Raw genomic sequence first — 17,382 nt, 5'->3', positions numbered from 1 at the left:
CAGCTTCTCTACCATACAAGGAGAAAGGGAAGCACAAGGGACAGCCACTGGACATGCACACAGTTCCTTGGAGGAACAGGAACAGGCAAAGCAGTTAAATGTTCTCTGCAGTCCTGCAAAACCCTTCTGCAACCATCAGGTGTGCTGAGAGCAAACACCTGAGTTATGCACCATCAAACCACTTCCCAGGTTACACATAATTCACCAGTCAGCATAAAGGGTGATTGTAACAGAGGAAGACAACTGAAAGCAGGGAAAAAATGAAAATGACATCAAAGCTTGCTAAATATGTATTGTTTATTAAGGCTTGTATTCTCCTAGAGGAAAAAGTTAATCTGATGCTGTCCATTACCCCTTACAGGCAGTAACAGTCCAGAGACAGAGTTATACGTTCTAAATACAAGTCTAAATGATACAGATTAAACTTTATTTAAATTGGAGGTCCTTTTGGAGTAAATAGTATTCAGAAGATACTTGCTTTCTAATATAGTAAAAGATCCTCTACAATAAACACGTGTAGATTCAGTGTGCTAGAGCAGCGGACATGAGCACCATTTCCATGCTTAACTGGAACTCCAGTTGGTGACAGGTTCTCCGACGGTCCCCTCACTCCACAAAAACATGACAGCAAATTCAGTTTCTTAAAACAGGTTTTTTTACTCATCCAACAGAAAAAAAAAAAATTAGACATACACACTGTCAATTTTAAACATCTGAGGCATAATCCATCATATTATCCGTACTATTAGTTCCTACGTTAAAGCTCAGCATTATTGGTATAAAAACTTTAAATGGCATTAGGATTTGGGGGGGTGGGAGGGAGTAATGAAGGGAAGGATTAAAAATGATCTGCAAGTTAACTAATAACACCTGAAAGCTGAAACAGGTTTAAACACATTGTTTAAAACCCCTGCAATGTCGATAGCATCACATTATTATTTAATTAAGCTACAAAAACCGTAAAGCAGAATTATGGCTGAGAGAAAGCATCTCGCTCACCCTCGGCAGGATATGGAATAACAGATGCACACTGAAGCATTGGTTAACAGAATGTGAAAGGGAAATATTTTCCAGAGAAACAATTTCACTGACAATTTGATTTTCTACTAGACAGAAAAAACCCAACATGGCGCATCAGCAGTTTTAAAAGTGTAATTGTACAGATAAATAAAGAGGCAGAGCAGCTGCACAAAGTGATCAGAAATTTAGGTTTGGGTTTTTTTTTTTTTCCATTTCAAAATTCTGAAGTGCAGTATCTTTAGAGGTTTTTCAAATGACAAAAAAAAAAATAAAATCAATGCATGGTTTCTTATTTCTGCCGTGAAGAAAAGGGTTTGGGAGGAGGATAAAGGAAGATTTGTCATGTATTTTCCATAATCTCTATATCTGGCTAGGAACATAATTCGTGCCAAAATAAAGTCTTTGGGAAGCACTGACACTTTAGTATGCTCATGTATAGGTCCACATTAGATTAATATAACTGTTTGTCAACTTAAAAAAATAAAAACAGACACACCTTTATTAATGATTTCTACAGAATTTTACATAGAAAAAAAAGATACAAATTAATGCAGATCCACTTGGGCAAAAATAAACTACAATGTACTTAAAGATGTGACAACTTAATTTCCCCTGCACGAGAAGATATATTGGAGCTGAAAGCTTTAGTTTGCCCTGATGCCAGGATACAGCACCAGTTATACTTAATTTTGTTTCTCATAGTCGAATTTAATATCAGTTCTAGTATATATATCAAACTGTATATGTTTATTCTTATTGTTTGTTTCGATTCTGACGTTCCTGCAAAGAGAAAAAAGTTAAGATTTTAGTCAAATGAACAAGCAAAAAGTTTTCAGTAGTTTTAACAGTACTAATGTGATCCCAGATAATTATACACTTAAAACAACACTGCTACATTTTATAAATATATTGTTTATACCCAACAAGCCCAAGGACTTGATAACTTAATGTTTAAGTGCAGCCTCAAGTGGAACATCTGAATGAATACCTGCACAGCCACTTCAAACCAACAGCAGATGAAGGTCACTGAGAGAAAGGTATGAAATATCAACACTCCTAAAGACAAAAAGGATCTGCAATATTCTACTTTCTGGATTATTTTAGCTACTGCAGTAGTAGCACAACCAATACACGAGCAGAAAGCAGATGGCAGATTAGTGAACTCCACAGAACCAGGATAATTTTGAAGCACTCAAATGACTTTGGAGTTTAGTCACACTCAGTGAAAGCAGGGATTTCAGCTGTCTCAAAACTCTAATTCTTCCTAGCTGCTCAACTGTTCTGGGAGGCACTGGGATATACTTGACAATTCTGGGGAAAAAATATATCAGGTAGAAGACAAGTTATGTGCTTTTGCACGGTCTGATAAAACCCATCACGGCTGGACTGAACCACCCACAAGTGTCCCAAACCATTCCAGTACAGCAGCTGGGAGGATCTCTGAGCCTCTCTCAAAAGGTTCTGCTAATCACAAATCCTGAAAACAGATAAAGGTCATCTAAGGGATACAGCACTTGCAGGTAAATCTTCAGCTAAGTGAGTTTGTGCTCTCCCAGCAGCAAACAGGGAATTGGAGCAGTGTCTGCACAGGGATTACAGAGACACACCGAGAGTGCCTGAACAAAACTAGGGGGCTTGTTCACTGTTTCAGGAGCCCCACAAGCTGCAGAAGATGCTGCAGACAGCAAGACAAACCCAGGCTGCTGTTTCCTTTAGTCCTGTGCATTCTCAAGCTCAGGGACCAGCTCAGGCAGACTGAACAGAAAGGGCCTGGCCTTCCCATTTCCCACTCCACCCCAACGCTGTTTCCAACAGACTGTACAGTGCAGAACTGGCATGGAAAGACAAAGCTCTGCAAATGCATCAATATGGCACCAAATCCTATTTCAAGCCAGAAAATTGTGAACTAGCCCAAGCAGCAACAACAGCCAACTCCTAAACTAACGCCTTCAGATTCTGCTTGTTTTGTGGAATCCTTCTGTATAAAATTCCTCTCAGAATTGTTTCTGTTGCGATATAAAGCTTACTTGTAAATATACCAAACATTATAAATGTAACAGACTGCATTTGCTGCTTCAGCTGGTCACAGCATAAAAATCAGAAGAGATTTTAAAAAAAAGGGAATATATTGATTTCTGCCTTCAGGCAGAATATTAATGTTTCAATATTCACAATAAAATTAAATCAACAAGGTCCAGTATGAATTCTTAATCTATGATTTAAGACAGAAGTAAGAAATCGCAAAACTGTTTTACCAAATCAACAGAACAGACCGTGTAAAGTTGTAGAATTAATTTTAAAAATCTATATTCCTCCTGTCTTTTAACTGCTGACTATGATGAACTGTCAATGAAAGACATTTCTTAGTGGCAAAGCATCAGAATGTATTAGGTGTTGAATGTTCTTAATAAAAGGAGCTTATGTCTGCCTGACATTTCAAACAAAAGGTAGTTAGAATCTAGAACTGAATCACATCAGCTCACTTTCAGGCTTCAAAAAATTGTAATTGTTCCATCCTACTTCCATTTCTAAGGTGGCACATCCCCTTTAACTCTACTGCCCTGCCATGCTCAGGAGCCCATCCTTTCCCACTGCCACCTTATGTAACTCCTGTTTAGTTTTCTGTTTAGTCATCCACTGACCCTCATAATTCGACTTGCTTTAAAAATTAAAGGTTTCCATTCTCATGGACTAGTCCCACATAAACTGAGACAGGCTGGCACCTGAGACTTCTACCTGCTACCTAAAAGTATGCTCATGGCATTCAGACACTCAGCTCAGGCTTTATAATTAAAGTAAAAAGTGCTATTTACTGAGCAAGTTCTCAAGCAGTTCCTCCTACCTTGCTGCTTGCTTTCTCTCTTGGGGGCTAATCTGAGTCTTCCTCTTTACAAGTGTCTGAAACCACATAAACTGATGCAACAATTCTTCGTGCTCTTGAGCATGGTTGCTTTTTAGAAGCTCTACCTCTCAAATTCTCTTCCTTACTGCTATTTAAGCACTTACTGCAAGCAAGAACAAACAGTTTTGTGAGCAACTACCAAAGCTTTGCTCATTTTGGTTCTGAAGATCCGGAGCCTTCACAGTTTCTCTTCTCCAGTGGAATTCTCTGGTATCTCACAGGAGAGCTCCTGTTGCATTTCTCCTTCGGGACACTAATGTATATGATCTTCAGACACAGGCAAAATGGGTTTTCACAAAACTTGCAGGAGTTTCCATCTTGGAGACACTCAATCCTGTCAAACTTCTGTTCTCTTCACCTCAGTCTAAAATATCTTCACCCTTCCTACTAAACTTAGTCAAAGTCAATAGGATCAAAGTATTCATCTTCAGACACAAACATACAGATGTTTTCTTTATATTAGGAACAGAGTATTGATCTTATAATATAAATGTTTTTTAGTTTAGGCTTGGGAGGAAGGACAATATTCCATCCTTAAAAGTTCTGTGTCAATCAGTGTGTTCACAGAAAGCTCACTGAGAGGAATCAAGTGCCAACGTGGACCAGCCAACACTTTTCAGTATTTAACCACCTAAAGCAGAACTGGTAATCTTGGTGATTCAGGAGCTTTCTGAGGCTATGCAGCTCTTCCAACACAACACCAAGGAGCAGACCTTGGAATAGCTGAGTGCCTTGACCCAGATCTGAGGTGACAGCAGTGCAGCCCAGTACAGAACTGTGACCATGTGCTTAGGTACAGACCTGTGAGGACCAGCTGCTGACAGCTGATCTGTCACCTGCCCTACCATGAGATGTAAATAAAAATACCAAAACCTACAACAAGTTTATTGCCTTTACAAGCCTTTTAACTTTGCAAGACAGACTTAACTTTGTTAAGAGTGTGCAAGCACGTTTTTAGGGACTGTTAATAATTAACACATTATACTCTATTTTCTATTGAAGAAGCTCTCTATGTCACAACTCTTTTACATTTTCAGAGTACGAGTTTAATCATGGAAGTTGCTCTTTGTGGACAATGTAACAGCCCTGGAACTGACTGAAAGGGGCAGGGAGGGTCAGGAGAGATTTCAGGCCACTCACTGTTTTGCTATTTCATTCCAGATCCCAATATCCTTCTATTACTCCTCTCCCAGGTTCTGGGTCAACAGACTGGGTTTATATATTTTATTCCTATGGCAAATCAAAAGCTGAACTTACATCCCAGCATGAACAAATCTCCCCTCAGTTCCAGATGCCCCAGTACTGGTACTGGTGATGGATCTTTGGCACTTTAATGAATTTCATCCGGCACTGCCCCTGCCAAACCCTCATTTGCTGACTGGGCACTAACACAGAGGTTCCTGCTCAGGTAAATTCACACACACTGGAGCTGGCTCTGGACATCAGCTATGGAAATGCTGGTTAGCAACACACTGGAACCATCTACAGAACTGAAATGCCAGTGCACTGCACTGATTACGTTATTGTTCCCTACAAAATATTTTGTATAAATGACATTGTAGCCTTCAAGTGCTCCCTGTGCAGATTTTTAAGAATTCTTGCCCTTTGTAATCACAACAGTGGGGAAACAGAGGCATAAAATTTCAACAAGTAATTAATTTTACAGTTAAACAGAGTATAATGAATAAAACCAGTAATTTGAGAATCAATTAAGATGGCACATATACAACCAACCATCTGAAAATGTCGATTAGGTTATAAGACACCTTAACTGGAATAAGATTCTTCAAAAATTACTGTGACAGGAACATTAACTTTGTTTAACAGCAAGGCTTTACATTCAATAGAACAAACTTCTCAAAGATAAGGACTTAAAGAGTTGTGTGTACATCCTGCAAAAAAACTCTTCTACTAATCAGCTGGACTTCTAAAATTCATTTAGTCAATGAAGGGGAAAAATACTGACTTTCCAGACAACAGTTTTAGAGAATGCAACCTGAAAAGCAGCATCTTAAGTTTTCATTCCCTCCCTGATGATCCCTCTCTTTTCCCTCTCTAGCACTCTTACCTTCCTCGCTGTACTTTGGTGTCTCATTTTTTAAGCTATTTGGAGGTATCTAAGAAATATGAAATTAAGACTTCATAGTTTATTTTGTGACTGTGTCATACAAGCTAGAGCCTCGGTTTTAAATGAGGAAGAAAAATGGATTATTTTGAAAAAATGATCTTGTTGTATAGCAAGAAGTGGCTTGGTAAGAAATTGTTTCAGCACCAGAACTGAAAGTGGGAATTAGCTGTGTTTATTAAACAAACCCAAAATGGGATCAGGCCTCTGAGCTACTAGGAAGTCAAGGAATTTCAGTGTTCAGTATGCCACCATCAGGATCTTCCTCGGGCCAGTAAGTTAGCTGTGCAAGAGCAGATCTCTCACTCCTTAAACATATCCAGTGTTCTCCCCTCCAGACTTGGCAGCAAATCACAGGGAGACTCAGCATTAAAACCCAAACCAATCACACCCCTCTACACCATAAACACTGCACAGAGGAACCCAGCCCACCTCCTTTAGTCAAGACTCTCTCCTGTGTAAGTGAACCTCTCCAAAACGCAGGTTGCATTAAATATTGAATTGCTGATTGTCTACTGAAGGAATGAAGTGTTCAAGTAAAGGCTTTCGGTTTTACCTTGTGAAACCCCACGGGGAGTACACAAGAAAAACTTCCAGTTTTAAGCTGTCCTTCCCTGCTGTGCTGAGGTCAGCTATGCACATCCATCACAGCCAGGAAAAAGTTCAGCTAAGAAGTTTTTAAGATGCTGAACTGATTTTCTCTCATACTTTAAAGGTACAGTATATGAAGACAGTTGAAAGCAATTTTAAAGGGCAATAAAGTTTAAAATGGCAATCTTAAAATTTAAGCTGCAGGAACATGCATTAAGTCCTTGCTTTAAAAACATCTTGAAGCAAGTGTAAACTGCACTAAACTAAACCTGTCAAACAAACGCTGTATCTGCAGTGCTATACAAAAAAAGGTCTGTGAAACACTATCAACATCAAGCAAATTTAAGTGTTACTTAGGTAGTAACTACACATCCCAACACCTATTATTTTGTCAGGCCATTACTTCTAGAGTGCCTAATTAGAGAAAGGCATTCTTGAAGCTGAGGTCATGGGATGGAGAGGGACAGAGGTTTCTCGTGGTAGACTTAGAGCTATGAAAGTGTATGGAAATTTTTACTACACTCTCCCAGTTACTGCCCAAACTTCTCTTACTAAGGCTTCACTCAAAACTTCAAGAATTAGTAGACAGATTAAACCTGGGAACTGAAAACCTTTATTTATCCAAATAATACATGTTACTTCAGCAGCAGAAATGCAATCTTTCTAGCACTATTCCAGCAATTTTACGCAACTCTTTCTTTTCCAGAGAGATCAACTGAACAAACAAAATCAGGTTTCTTGCTTTTAAAGGTGATGTACACATTTCAAATACCAGTACAGGTATCAATTCTGATATCCCAGTTCCAGTCAAACAGTGTTAAAACACCTCGTAGTTAAGGCAAAAAACTTAAGTGGCAATCACTGGCAGAATCCAATTCTGCAACAGAAACTATTTTCTAGTTTATTAACCATTTTAAGATAAAAAAATAAATCAAACTCCAATAAACTGGACATAAAGTCCTTTACCTGCATTACTGCTTAGGTTTCTGCTTCGAAACTCATTAGCTATGAAACTTTTCACAGACAGATATGCATCAGGTTTTTTTGTTTGTGTTGTTAAACACACATGAAACCATCGAGACATATTAAAACATTTCAAATTCCTACTTACATTTTTCCACCATAGCAGCCTTCACATTTCATTTTCCCCATATCTGTGTATAAAATAAATTTTTTAATAAGTTTACCTTCCGCACCACCTCCTCCTCTTCCTGGCGCTTTTCATAATGAGAAAAGTCATCAAAGATGGAGGTCGTGTGCTTGTAAGTTGCAATAATTTTAAGCACTTGTTTTGCTTTTTCTAAGGGCACCTCCTGTGTATCACGGGAGTTTGTAACGGGTTTGTTGTCATTGTTCTCCAGCCTGATGTGTCGCAGTTGGTTGTTGGGCACATCCTTCACAAAGATCCACTTGACGTCAAATTTCCCCTTCCACTTGTCCTGAGACCAGACACCCGCACTGGTGCCGTAGTCCACAGGTGATTTCATCTCTGCTACTCCACAGAAGTGTCCACTGCCATTGACACTGAACAGCAAGTAGACGGGACCCTTGCTGTTCATGGAGCGAAAAGCGCTGTCCAGGCGTTTGTTGCCGTGTTCTGTACTACACCAAATAGAATACTTAATGGAACGATGAATATCATCCTCAGAATAGCTCTTTATTATGAACACACGTCCATTTTTAAGGTTCCATTCGAAATCTTTAGGGTTATAGCTGTGAGCAGCTTTCAGTTTTTCCAGGACGGGATGGGACTCTCCGCTGGGGACGGGGTTGGGCTGGGTGCTGCCAGCTGAGCTGCTGTCGGTACCAGTTCCTCCACTTTGGCCAAAAGCTGCGTTTCTGTTGCGAGGAGCCACCCAGCGATTTTGGGGTGGCTGCTGAGGGGCCTGATACTGCGGCTGAGTCAATGGAGGAGGCTGAGTTGGAACAGGCTGAACAATTGGTTGCTGTGGCTGTGGAACAGACTGAGGAGAAGGTATCTGTTGGGGGGCAGGAACTTTTGCCACAGGACCCTTATTGTCCCAAGTACCTATGTCCATATTATGCTTTATAGGGGGAGGAGGCAACGCTCCTCCGATTACAGGCCCAGTTTTTGTTTTCATTTTAGGCTGTGGTTTCGCAGGTTTGCTGGCAATAGCAGCCCAAGAGGTTGGTTTAGATACTGGCAAGTTTACATTAGATCCATTACCAGAGAGGGCACCCGTCATCCCGGCACTGTTAACAACAGAACCTACTGTTTTCACCGCAGAAGTTGTAACATCTCCACCAATCTTAAGTCCAACCATTCCCTGTTCAATACTGTTCATTCCAGGAGCTTTATTTAAGGTATCATTATGAAATCCTGTTTGTCCATCCACAATGGTACCACCCAGGGAGCTGGGTGGGTAGCTGTAACTGCTCCCATACGCTGAACTTTGGGTCTGCTGTCCTTGGGACCCGCTCGTTCCCCAAGCTGAGAAGGCAGGATTTTCAGGGAAAAAGTTAAACCGGTGTTGATAGATATTATTTCCCAGACCCCCAGGCTGTCCAAAAACAGCATCGTGCATAAAATGATGATCTCCATTACTGAGCTGTCCATAGGTGGTGAGATAGGGGATAGGAGGATCTCCTCCTGTAGACCATGGTGCTTCACTGAGAGAATAGGGGAACCCAATAGATGGTGGATAATAACTGGACAGATAAGGATCAGTCATTGATGGATAGCTACTGTTCTGTTAAAGAAAAAAAAATGTCACCAGATAAATAAACTCTTCATTTATAAGCAGCCACACCACCAAACAGAAAAGAAAAATAAGAGGCAAGGTAATGTAATTCCTGATTACAGATCTTAGTTCACACTCCAAGAAAGATTCAGGGCTAAAATGGAATATCTGGGCATTTATAACAACCTCAGAACTAGTGGCTCACAGATTCTGAAACCACGTAATCTTAGTTACAATACTTAAGGTTATTTAGTAGTTAATATCCCAAAGGATTCCAGGCAACTTATTCAGCTATATTTTTTAGCTCACAGAACTAAGGATATTTAGCATTTCTACACTGCTACATTAGCTTAATATGACAACATATATAACGTAACATATTACAATCCTCATTATGGAGATGTTCTGAGGGATCAGCAGTCTCCAACAAGCAAAAAACATACCCCAAGTGGTAAACTTCTTTGTTTTTGTAACACACAAGAGCACAGTGAGACCACACACAGGCCAAATTTGCTACAGGTAGACCTAAGAACTACAGACTGAGATTAAGGTGACTGCTGCACCAGAGACAAACACATGCAAAGATGGTACATGACACGTGCCATCCAAACTGTTGGGAGGAAGACCCTCTCCAGCCTTTTGTATAAATCTCTTCATCCCTCAGGAGTCAAGTTACAACTGTGCAGGAGTGTTTGTGACTGTCCTTCCAAACAGGCCATCTCTCCCACTCCATGAAATAAGAGATGGAATGGTTAAAACCAACAGACCCCTCTGAAACTTCCTCCCTTTCAACTGTTTCTAAACCAAGCTGAGAAACCCTTCCTTCCACTAACTCTTCTGCTGACACCTGATTTTGAAGCATTCACTATGATTCTCATATTCAAAAGAAAAAAAGCCAGAATATGCTAAAGTAGTTTTTATTCCTCTTCAAATAAACTTGCAGCATATGTACTGGAGACCTTCCAAACTGACACTCTAACTGTAATTACCAGTGAGGGGGAGGGAAGGTCAACATCTCCTGTTAATGAGTCAAACAGTAGCTCGCCTTTCCTTACTCATAAAGGCTATTTTAAGAAGGGAAACTCTTCTTTCAAACTGAGAGATTTCAAACTTGAAAAAAAAAATGTATCTGCAAAATTAGCAAAGCTGCAACAGAACTTCAGTCATTTTTCCAAACATCTGATTATTTCTCAGTTTTTTTAAAAAATGAAGTAAAGAACTCTCGTTGCTGAGGATAAGCCTAATACCCACCTGATACAGAATCATTTTTACTGCTCATTTTTCAATGACTCCTTTCCATGACACCCCAAAGCCAGAGTAATTCAATATCCTCACATTCTGTACACAGATGGATACCATAATATACCTCCAAGACTTCCCTATGGTACTGAAAACACTTTTGAGATTTAAACAGCCTAAATTCAATGTTATTGATTTAAAAAAATGATCTCTGCCACTGCTCATGCTGCCTTTATTTACGTGCAAATCCTATCACTAACAAGAGTTACAGAAATCATCTGCCTGTGAGATGATCCTCAAATACACTGAATTTTCTGAGACTCACAAGCTAAAGGAATCAATATTTAGCATATCAAAACATTTCTCTGAAAGACTTTACTTTGACATTGATGTGTGTTACATTTTAAAGTGTTTATATGAGAAAAAATAAAAAACAAATGCAGGTGAAAGGGAGGAGACATCAGTAGTTCTCTGAGATACTTATGTTCATATATTCTACAGATTTAGAATTCAGGACCGAAAAGAATAAACCTAGAGAAAAGCAGGTGTTTTGTCCTAAAAATATTTATGCTAAAGGATTCTAGACAATTCCTGTGACTGTCACCTCCTGTCACACAGCCTGTAAAGTCTCCACAAGGCTTCTAGCAAGATTAAAGGAAAGTTTCAGCAGGCATCCTTACCAAACATTCCATGTATTTGGACTGGCTTTATGCCAGAGCGTGTAAAAGAAACCCTGACAAAAGTCCTTCCCTGCAACAGCAGAACATTTATTTCAACAAACTTATCCTTGACCTTTCTGCACCCTTCCTTATTTTTTTTATCAAAGCCACCACCAAACAAAAACAACCAAGCAACCCAAGCATTCTGTTAATTAGGAAGGGAATCTCCTTTCCCCCAAAGGATGCTACTTGCTAGTGATTCCCAGTTCCATATGACTGATCTCTTGGTCCTGAATTACTTTAGGTGGAGGATGCTTCTCTTGCCAGGTGTAAATTTGTGTATCAATAGTCTACTTGACTCAGTTCCCTCTGCTGTTCAAAGTGCTTTTAGTGTGCTTTGTAACAAAAAGCTATCACATCCCTGCATTAACTACTGCTACCTGGAGCCCAGAACTTTTATAGTAAGAAAAGAAGGCACTGTTCAGACGTAATTTTCAACAGAAAGATGGAAGATAATTATATTTTATTTGCTTTTATAGCATGTTCATACTTATTTTAAAGACTAATTTGTGTTTTGAAAAGATGAAATTAATACAATATTACCAACTTACAGTTGATGGCTGATGTCAAAAAGACTGTTGTGTCAGTTGGGGCTTTAATTTCTTACGTCTTTTTAAAAATATCCAACTGTTTTCAAATCTCTTTTTTTTTAAGTTGTTAGCGTCTTCCAGTAATTTTTAAGGGCTGAATAAATCTGACTGTGTAACTAGATAATAAAGCTTTGTTCAGCAACATGGTTGTCTTCTGTACAAAATCTCACAGTCCTAATTAATGCCACTGTCACTTTCCACTTAAAATTGTAAGAGGACCTACACAATTGTTTCTTGTAGCATGCCAATTTCTCACTGCAGCAGAAATAAATCGCTCAGTGGAGCTGCACTTTCATAAAGAAAACTTTTATTGTAATTATGGAAATTCTAACAGCCATAGCAATTTTTCTATTTAAACCTAATAACTGGGCTTGTTGACAGCAAAGACAAGTTTTCTAGAATTAAACTGTAATAGATGGCTCTATTTTTTTTTCTATGTGAAATGTTCAGTGTATTTCGCATTAGAAAATACAGTTTGGTTTAAATTACACACAAGTGTGATGAAGAGGAATTTCAAGAAACCAGAGGAAGGTGAAAACTCAAATTTATTTCAAAATTAAGGTTGCATTAAAAAATAAAATTTTGCTTCCTTTTTTCCCCCCAAAAAAATTTTCTGCTTTTATACCTTCAACAGGATGTTAATTCCAGAGGAGGGAATGCTTTCCATTAAATTAACTTTGTCTAAGCCTGGTGAACATGTCTATGCTGCAAGCGAGCTCAGTGATGTCATCATTATTAACACTGGCATCTATCAGTTCTAGGATGAATTACAAACTTCCTTTTTAAAATGTAACAGCCTTTCCATCAAGAAATAATCATGTGGTTCTGGGAAGTGTCTCTCTCTGAAATGCTATTTCATACTTAATGAAAACTTTTTGCTTCTCCAGTTTCTCTACAGTTTGTTCACTTTGATGAGCTGAATGTTAAGTAAAAACCTACCTCAATCAGAAGATATTTTCAATTATAACTGTATTTCAGTAATGGATGTTAATTTAATGTACATTATAATGACAGTTTGCATTACACTACCTTACTCTGAAGTAACACAACTTTAATTCTTAAGATATCTAAGAGAACACAGAAGAACAGTATTTGCTGAAGTGTAAAAAGTGGGACAACTCTACAGACTAGCTAGAGAGCATCAAAACCAAACTTCAGCTACATTAATTTCCATGATTATATAATTAACAGAAATCAGGAGAGCCCCAAAGCAGAACTTTAAAGACTTCCACATGCAACCTGTCTATCAAAGTCTGAACCAATCCAGCCTTATCAATAACCTGCAATGCGAGGAGCAATCAGCTCCAACTACCTGGAGCATTAACTTCGTTTTCACTTGTGGCTATCTGGATATGCAGAGTAATATTAGCTTTGGGAGCACAAATGCTGGTTGTATCACCAAGTAACACAATATGCTGTCATTTCTTTTTCCATTTCTATTTAAGGAATTTGCTCCCTCCACACAATCCTATGAATTGAGTGCCAACAGCATGCCTAAGTTAAAAAAAAAACAACTAAGTTAAAAATACACTAACCTGATTTGACTGCCCGGAAAGGTAAGGTTCAAAATCGTTGTCATGAACTGTGTCCTTCTGATGTAACGAACCATTTTGTACTACAAGAAAAGGGTTACAACAGATTATAACACCATGAGCAGCATTTCAGGAATGACTTCCACCCTATGCTGCTTTATGAAAGGCCATATTTCCTCTTCAAAGCATGAAGACTCATAAAAAGACCAGGGGATGACATTTTTCCTCCCCAAACTCTTTACAGTACTGCTTGTAAAACTGAGCTTAGGTAAATTAAAAAAAAAACCTACAAAACTCTATAGTTGAGAGCAAGTAGAAAACTCATGTGAATTAACTCCGAACAAAAAGTAATTATTAAGAAGAATTTTGTGAAAAATATTGGGAAACAACCTCTATTGTTCTGGTCCATAATTAGAACACTCAAACTCACAGTTCTCCCAGTGTGTTATTCACTGCTTAAGCTGGTTAAAATAAGATGATGTGAGGTTACATTTAATGATGAAATGATGACTGCTAAGTGCTTTGATATCCTGATATTTTCAGGAAAACTTAAGTTTCAGCGTTCTCATCTGTAAAACAGAGATATCTGCCATAATCAAAGTCCTACTTCAGCATAAATGAGTGTCTGAAGAAAAGCATTCAAAACCCATTACTGAAAGATATACAAACCCAAAACTGCTATTAGGTCCCTCCAAATTACTTCATATGTTTGCTTTAAATTTAAGAAAGCAACACTACATCAAATAGAACTTTCAGCAAAAAAAGTTTAGGAATTTATCAGAATATTTCTGCAAAGTTTTTAATGAAGAGTAGAGGTAAAAGAGTGTTTACAAACACAGGAACTGGTGTCAAACTTTCTGCAGCTGGAAGCAGATGAACTTTTAAGGCAGGTTAAATTTAACTTCAAATAAAGCACAGGAGTTATGAGAAAGCCTATTATCCCACCCGAGGTGAACTACCTTTTATTTAAAATCCCTTAAATTATTAAGTTTGTAGGCTTATGCCAATACCTCAGCCAACAGCAGAGCAGCAACAGAACTGCATTCACAGAGCAGGAAGAGAGTGTGAAAAAGTAAGAAAATATATATATTGTACAGAGACATCCTCGTGGCTTTATGAAGGAACCTGCTTTACCTTCAGGAAATGAAGAGCATTATTTAGTATCAACAACACACAGTTCTTCCCCCTGCAAGCTCAGCAGCCTTAAGTGGGATGCAAGCAAGCTTGGATGAATGACAGTTTACCTTATTTTGGAAAGAAAGCATATATTCCCTCGTTCCCAAATGTTTTCCATACAGGTTAAGAGTGATACATTTCTGCTCCCCTACAGCTACCTGTACAATCCATCTATCACAGTAACAATTTAAGCGATCAGATCTCGGCACGATCCTCACCTTTATTATCCTGTCCCTTCGGTCTCTGGGAAGCCGAGGGGAAGAGGGAAACAAAAAAAAAAAGTTAATTTTAGAAACATTGTCACACAGTCAGTGCAAAACACACGCACAGCGCACGAGGACGGAGAGGAGGCTCATAAAAATTGCCAGCAACATCTCGGGGTTTGCTGGAGCCGGGGCTGGAGCAGCGTGTTCCACGTATCACCCAGCACCGGCCCTCCTGAGAAACGGCCGCGGCTCTGGGCAGGCGGCGGGACCGCGCCGAGCCCTCGGGGGAAGCTGAGAGGCACCGAGCTCCAAGGCCGCCCGCCCGCCGGCAGAAGAAAAGCCTCCCGGGGCCTCCCGGCCGCCGCAGGCCCGCGAACCCCCCGGCCCGCCGCTCACTCACCTGAGGGTCAACGCTTGTGGCAGACATAATTCATGCACGGGGCCGCCGTGGTTCAGCAGAGAGAGCGCCGGGCAGGGCCGCGGGGCTGCGGGGCCTGGCGGGGCCGAGGGGCGGCGGCGGCGCCTCCTCTCCCCTCAGGCGGCGGCCGGGCGGGGAAGGGGCCGGGGCCGAGGGGGAGGGAGGGAAAAGGGCCGCCTGGTGCCTGCTCGGGGCGGCTCCCCGGGGGCGGCGGCGGTGCTGGGGCGGTGCCGCGGCTCGGCGGTGCTCGGGCGGTGCCGGCCCGTGCCTCACATGCCCGCGGGCCGGGCCTGGGGCCGCTCCGAGCGGGGGCAGCGGCGGCCGCCGAGTCCAATGGCGGCGGGCGCCGGGCTGCGGTGACGTCAGCGCCCAGCGCGCGCGGGGCGCGCCGGGAGCGCACGGGCGGCGATGGCGGGGGGAAGGCGCGCGCGGGCGGCGGCGCCTGTGCGCGTGCGCGGGCGGGGGGCGCTGAGGGGCCGGGGGAATGAGGGGTGAGGGAACTGAGGGGGATGAGGAATCTGAGGGGGATGAGGGAACTGAGGGGGATGAGGGGATGAGAGATCTGAGGGGGATGAGGGAACTGAGAGGAGTGAGAGGATGAGAATTGAGGGGGATGAGAGGATGAGAGAGCTGAGGAGGATGAGGGAACTGAGGGGGATGAGGGATCTGAGGGGGATGAGGGGATGAGAGGATGAGAGGGCTGAGGGGATGAGAGAATTGAGGGGGATGAAGGGAGTGGGGACTGAGAAGGATGAGGGAGCTGAGGGGGCTAAGGGGAGTGGGCACTTAGGGGGATGAGGGGGCTGAGAGGATGAAGGGGCTGAGGGTGATGAGAGACTGAGGGGGACGAGGGGAGTGGGGACTGAGGATGATGAGGGGACTGAGAAGATGAGGTGACTGAAGGCCACGAGGAGATGAGGGGACTGAGGGCAATGAGGGGGACAAGGAGGATGAGGAGGACAAGGGGGATGAGGGCGCTGAGGGGGATGAGGGCAATGTGGCCACTGCTGACCCTGCTCCTTGTGCCTGGTCTGTTCAGCCTGGAGAAGGGGAGGCTGAGGGGAGATCTCATCGCTGTCTGCAGCTTCCCCTCGAGAGGGGAATTATGAGATTAATTTTTCTTTTTCTTTTTTTTTCCTTCCAGGTATTTTGCAGAACCTGGGTGGAGTCATGGCCCCCTTAGCCCAGCTTATATTGATTTCAGCAGAGCAGCTTCCAGAAGTTATGAAGTCTTGTAACATTTCCATGCTTAGTTTTGGGGGTCAAAGTGGCGAATTCTAGTCCTCACAATCATCCTTTCCTTTAGATGCAGTTAAAACCAGAGTCCTCTCTGTGTTCATGTGTCTGGAAACTGTTAGTTTGAGTTTGTGCTTATTATCGTAATAAAATACCTGCAATGAATAGCCCACTTTTGTCCTTTCTGTGATCAGACACCCAGACATAAGGAAAGAGAGATGCTTTCATCCTTAGTACCTGAAGATGCTTTGGGTTCTCTGTTTGCCTTAGGTTGCAAGTAATAATTGATATTTTCCTCGAATCCCAGAATGGTTTGGGTTGGAAGAGACCTCAGAGATCATCTCATTCCACCTTCCACCAGACCAGGTTGCTCCAAGCCCCATCCAGCCTGGCCTGTTACAATTCCATTAGTTATGGACCAAGTCAGTAAGTCTGTGCAAAGAGCAAAGCTTCCAAAACAAACATGAGGGAAAAACAGTGAGCAGCGTGGCTGGAGAGGGGAACATCTGCCTGGAAGGAAAAGGGAAAGGGAAAGGCTGGATGTTTGGGTGATGGGCACTGCTCCAGAGTCCATGTGATTGTGTATGTTCAGCAGCCTCGATATAGAAACGATGTGACTGTGAATCATCCTCACCATGAGCGCATGTGGGCAGAATGTTGGAACTGTGTTTGCTCCAGCATCCCAAGGTACAGGGGACTCTGCTATGAGGCCTGCACCTGTTAGTTTAAACTCAAAGGCAGCATGTCAGGCATACACATACGTGTGTGCACCTGAGTCGTGGGAATGTGGTTTTTTACTTTTGCATTAGGAAAATGTGAATTATTTGGTCTCCCCGGTAATGTTAAGAATGATCTTGTCTATCCATTGAAAAGCACGTGATCTTTTAAGAATAAAACCAGTAAGACCAGAAGTCTCAGTTGACAGA

The 17,382-nt window shown here is 41.5% G+C and overlaps 1 protein-coding gene across 2 annotated transcripts; it reads right to left on the bottom strand.

The window, feature by feature from the left end:
- Positions 1–279: 279 nt before the first annotated feature.
- YTHDF1 (YTH N6-methyladenosine RNA binding protein F1) lies at positions 280–15,585 on the bottom strand. 2 transcript variants are annotated; one of them, XM_050313652.1, is made up of 5 exons: positions 15,203–15,550; positions 14,815–14,839; positions 13,424–13,503; positions 7,826–9,349; positions 280–1,800 (listed from the first exon to the last, which is right to left on the bottom strand). In XM_050313652.1, exons 1-5 carry the CDS (start codon positions 15,227–15,229, stop codon positions 1,774–1,776), a joined length of 1,683 nt encoding a protein of 560 aa, XP_050169609.1. In that variant the 5' UTR covers positions 15,230–15,550; the 3' UTR covers positions 280–1,773. The 2 variants fall into 2 exon arrangements, with proteins under 2 accessions (XP_050169609.1, XP_050169608.1); XM_050313651.1 differs by lacking the exon at positions 280–1,800 and having other exon boundaries at positions 7,130–9,349; positions 15,203–15,585.
- Positions 15,586–17,382: the final 1,797 nt, after the last annotated feature.

The sequence above is a fragment of the Myiozetetes cayanensis genome, unplaced genomic scaffold, assembly GCF_022539395.1.
Source record: "Myiozetetes cayanensis isolate MyiCay16 unplaced genomic scaffold, myiCay2020 scf19, whole genome shotgun sequence".
In the NCBI taxonomy this organism is placed as follows: domain Eukaryota; kingdom Metazoa; phylum Chordata; class Aves; order Passeriformes; family Tyrannidae; genus Myiozetetes; species Myiozetetes cayanensis.
The sequence above is the reverse complement of the archived record's forward strand: the minus strand, read 5'-3'. Positions and strand labels throughout refer to the sequence as shown.

What these genes read in the sequence shown, in the direction of transcription:
- YTHDF1 (XM_050313651.1), bottom strand. Translation starts at nt 15,229, where the DNA reads ATGTCTGCCACAAGCGTTGACCCTCAG. An exon ending in CCACAAGCGTTGACCCTCAG is followed by an intron (nt 14,840 to 15,202) that starts GTGAGTGAGCGG and finishes TCGGCTTCCCAG; the next exon opens with AGACCGAAGGGACAGGATAA. An exon ending in TTTCCGGGCAGTCAAATCAG is followed by an intron (nt 9,350 to 13,423) that starts GTTAGTGTATTT and finishes TTTCTTTAACAG; the next exon opens with AACAGTAGCTATCCATCAAT.